At 38.5% G+C, this 592-nt stretch overlaps 1 protein-coding gene across 1 annotated transcript in view; it reads left to right on the top strand.

The window, feature by feature from the left end:
* The window catches only part of LOC119586539 (transmembrane GTPase Marf-like), a gene marked incomplete in the record, with an annotated part of 29,803 nt that overhangs the window by 20,710 nt on the left and 8,501 nt on the right, over nt 1–592 (top strand). The window contains 2 exon segments of the mRNA XM_037935295.1: nt 4–181; nt 380–587. Of these exon segments, the coding sequence (XP_037791223.1) occupies nt 4–181; nt 380–587 (386 nt within the window).

Raw genomic sequence — 592 nt, 5'->3', positions numbered from 1 at the left:
CAGGGAAATCCAGTTAATAGTGGGGAGAGTTATGGAGCGATCATGGCAGGAAAGGGAGGAAAAAATGTCTGAGAGACACAGCCTTTGGGCAAGGCTGGACCACACAGAGAAAGAGCTGCATGCACTTACAACGCAGATGAAGGAGAAGATTTGTTCCATTGTGGAAGATGTAGAAAGGAGAGTAAGTATGTCAGTCCGTGGATTTGTGTGTATATGATGCAGCAAATGGCATTAATGAGAACTTCCTGTTTCTAAAGTAAAAAACTTATAAAGTGTATCAGTAATTACGATATATTTCTGTCTTTGAATATATTTTATGATATCTGGTAGTGATATGTATGGTGCATATTTACATACTACTTCAATTTTATCATTACAGGTATCAAATGCACTAAATGAAGAAATAAGGCGTTTGTCTGTGTTAGTTGATGAATTTAATGAGCCATTCCATCCAGACCCTCTTGTGCTGAATGTCTATAAGAAAACCTTGCATGCACATGTTGAGTCTGGCTTGGGGTCAAACTTGCGAGCAAGACTTTCCTCTGCTTTGGCTTTGAATATTGAAAGTAGTCAAGCAGAAATGACAAGTAAG

This window comes from Penaeus monodon, chromosome 21, assembly GCF_015228065.2.
Source record: "Penaeus monodon isolate SGIC_2016 chromosome 21, NSTDA_Pmon_1, whole genome shotgun sequence".
NCBI classification, from domain to species: Eukaryota; Metazoa; Arthropoda; class Malacostraca; order Decapoda; family Penaeidae; genus Penaeus; species Penaeus monodon.
Note: the sequence above shows the minus strand (reverse complement) of the source record. Positions and strands in the feature narration are given on the sequence as shown.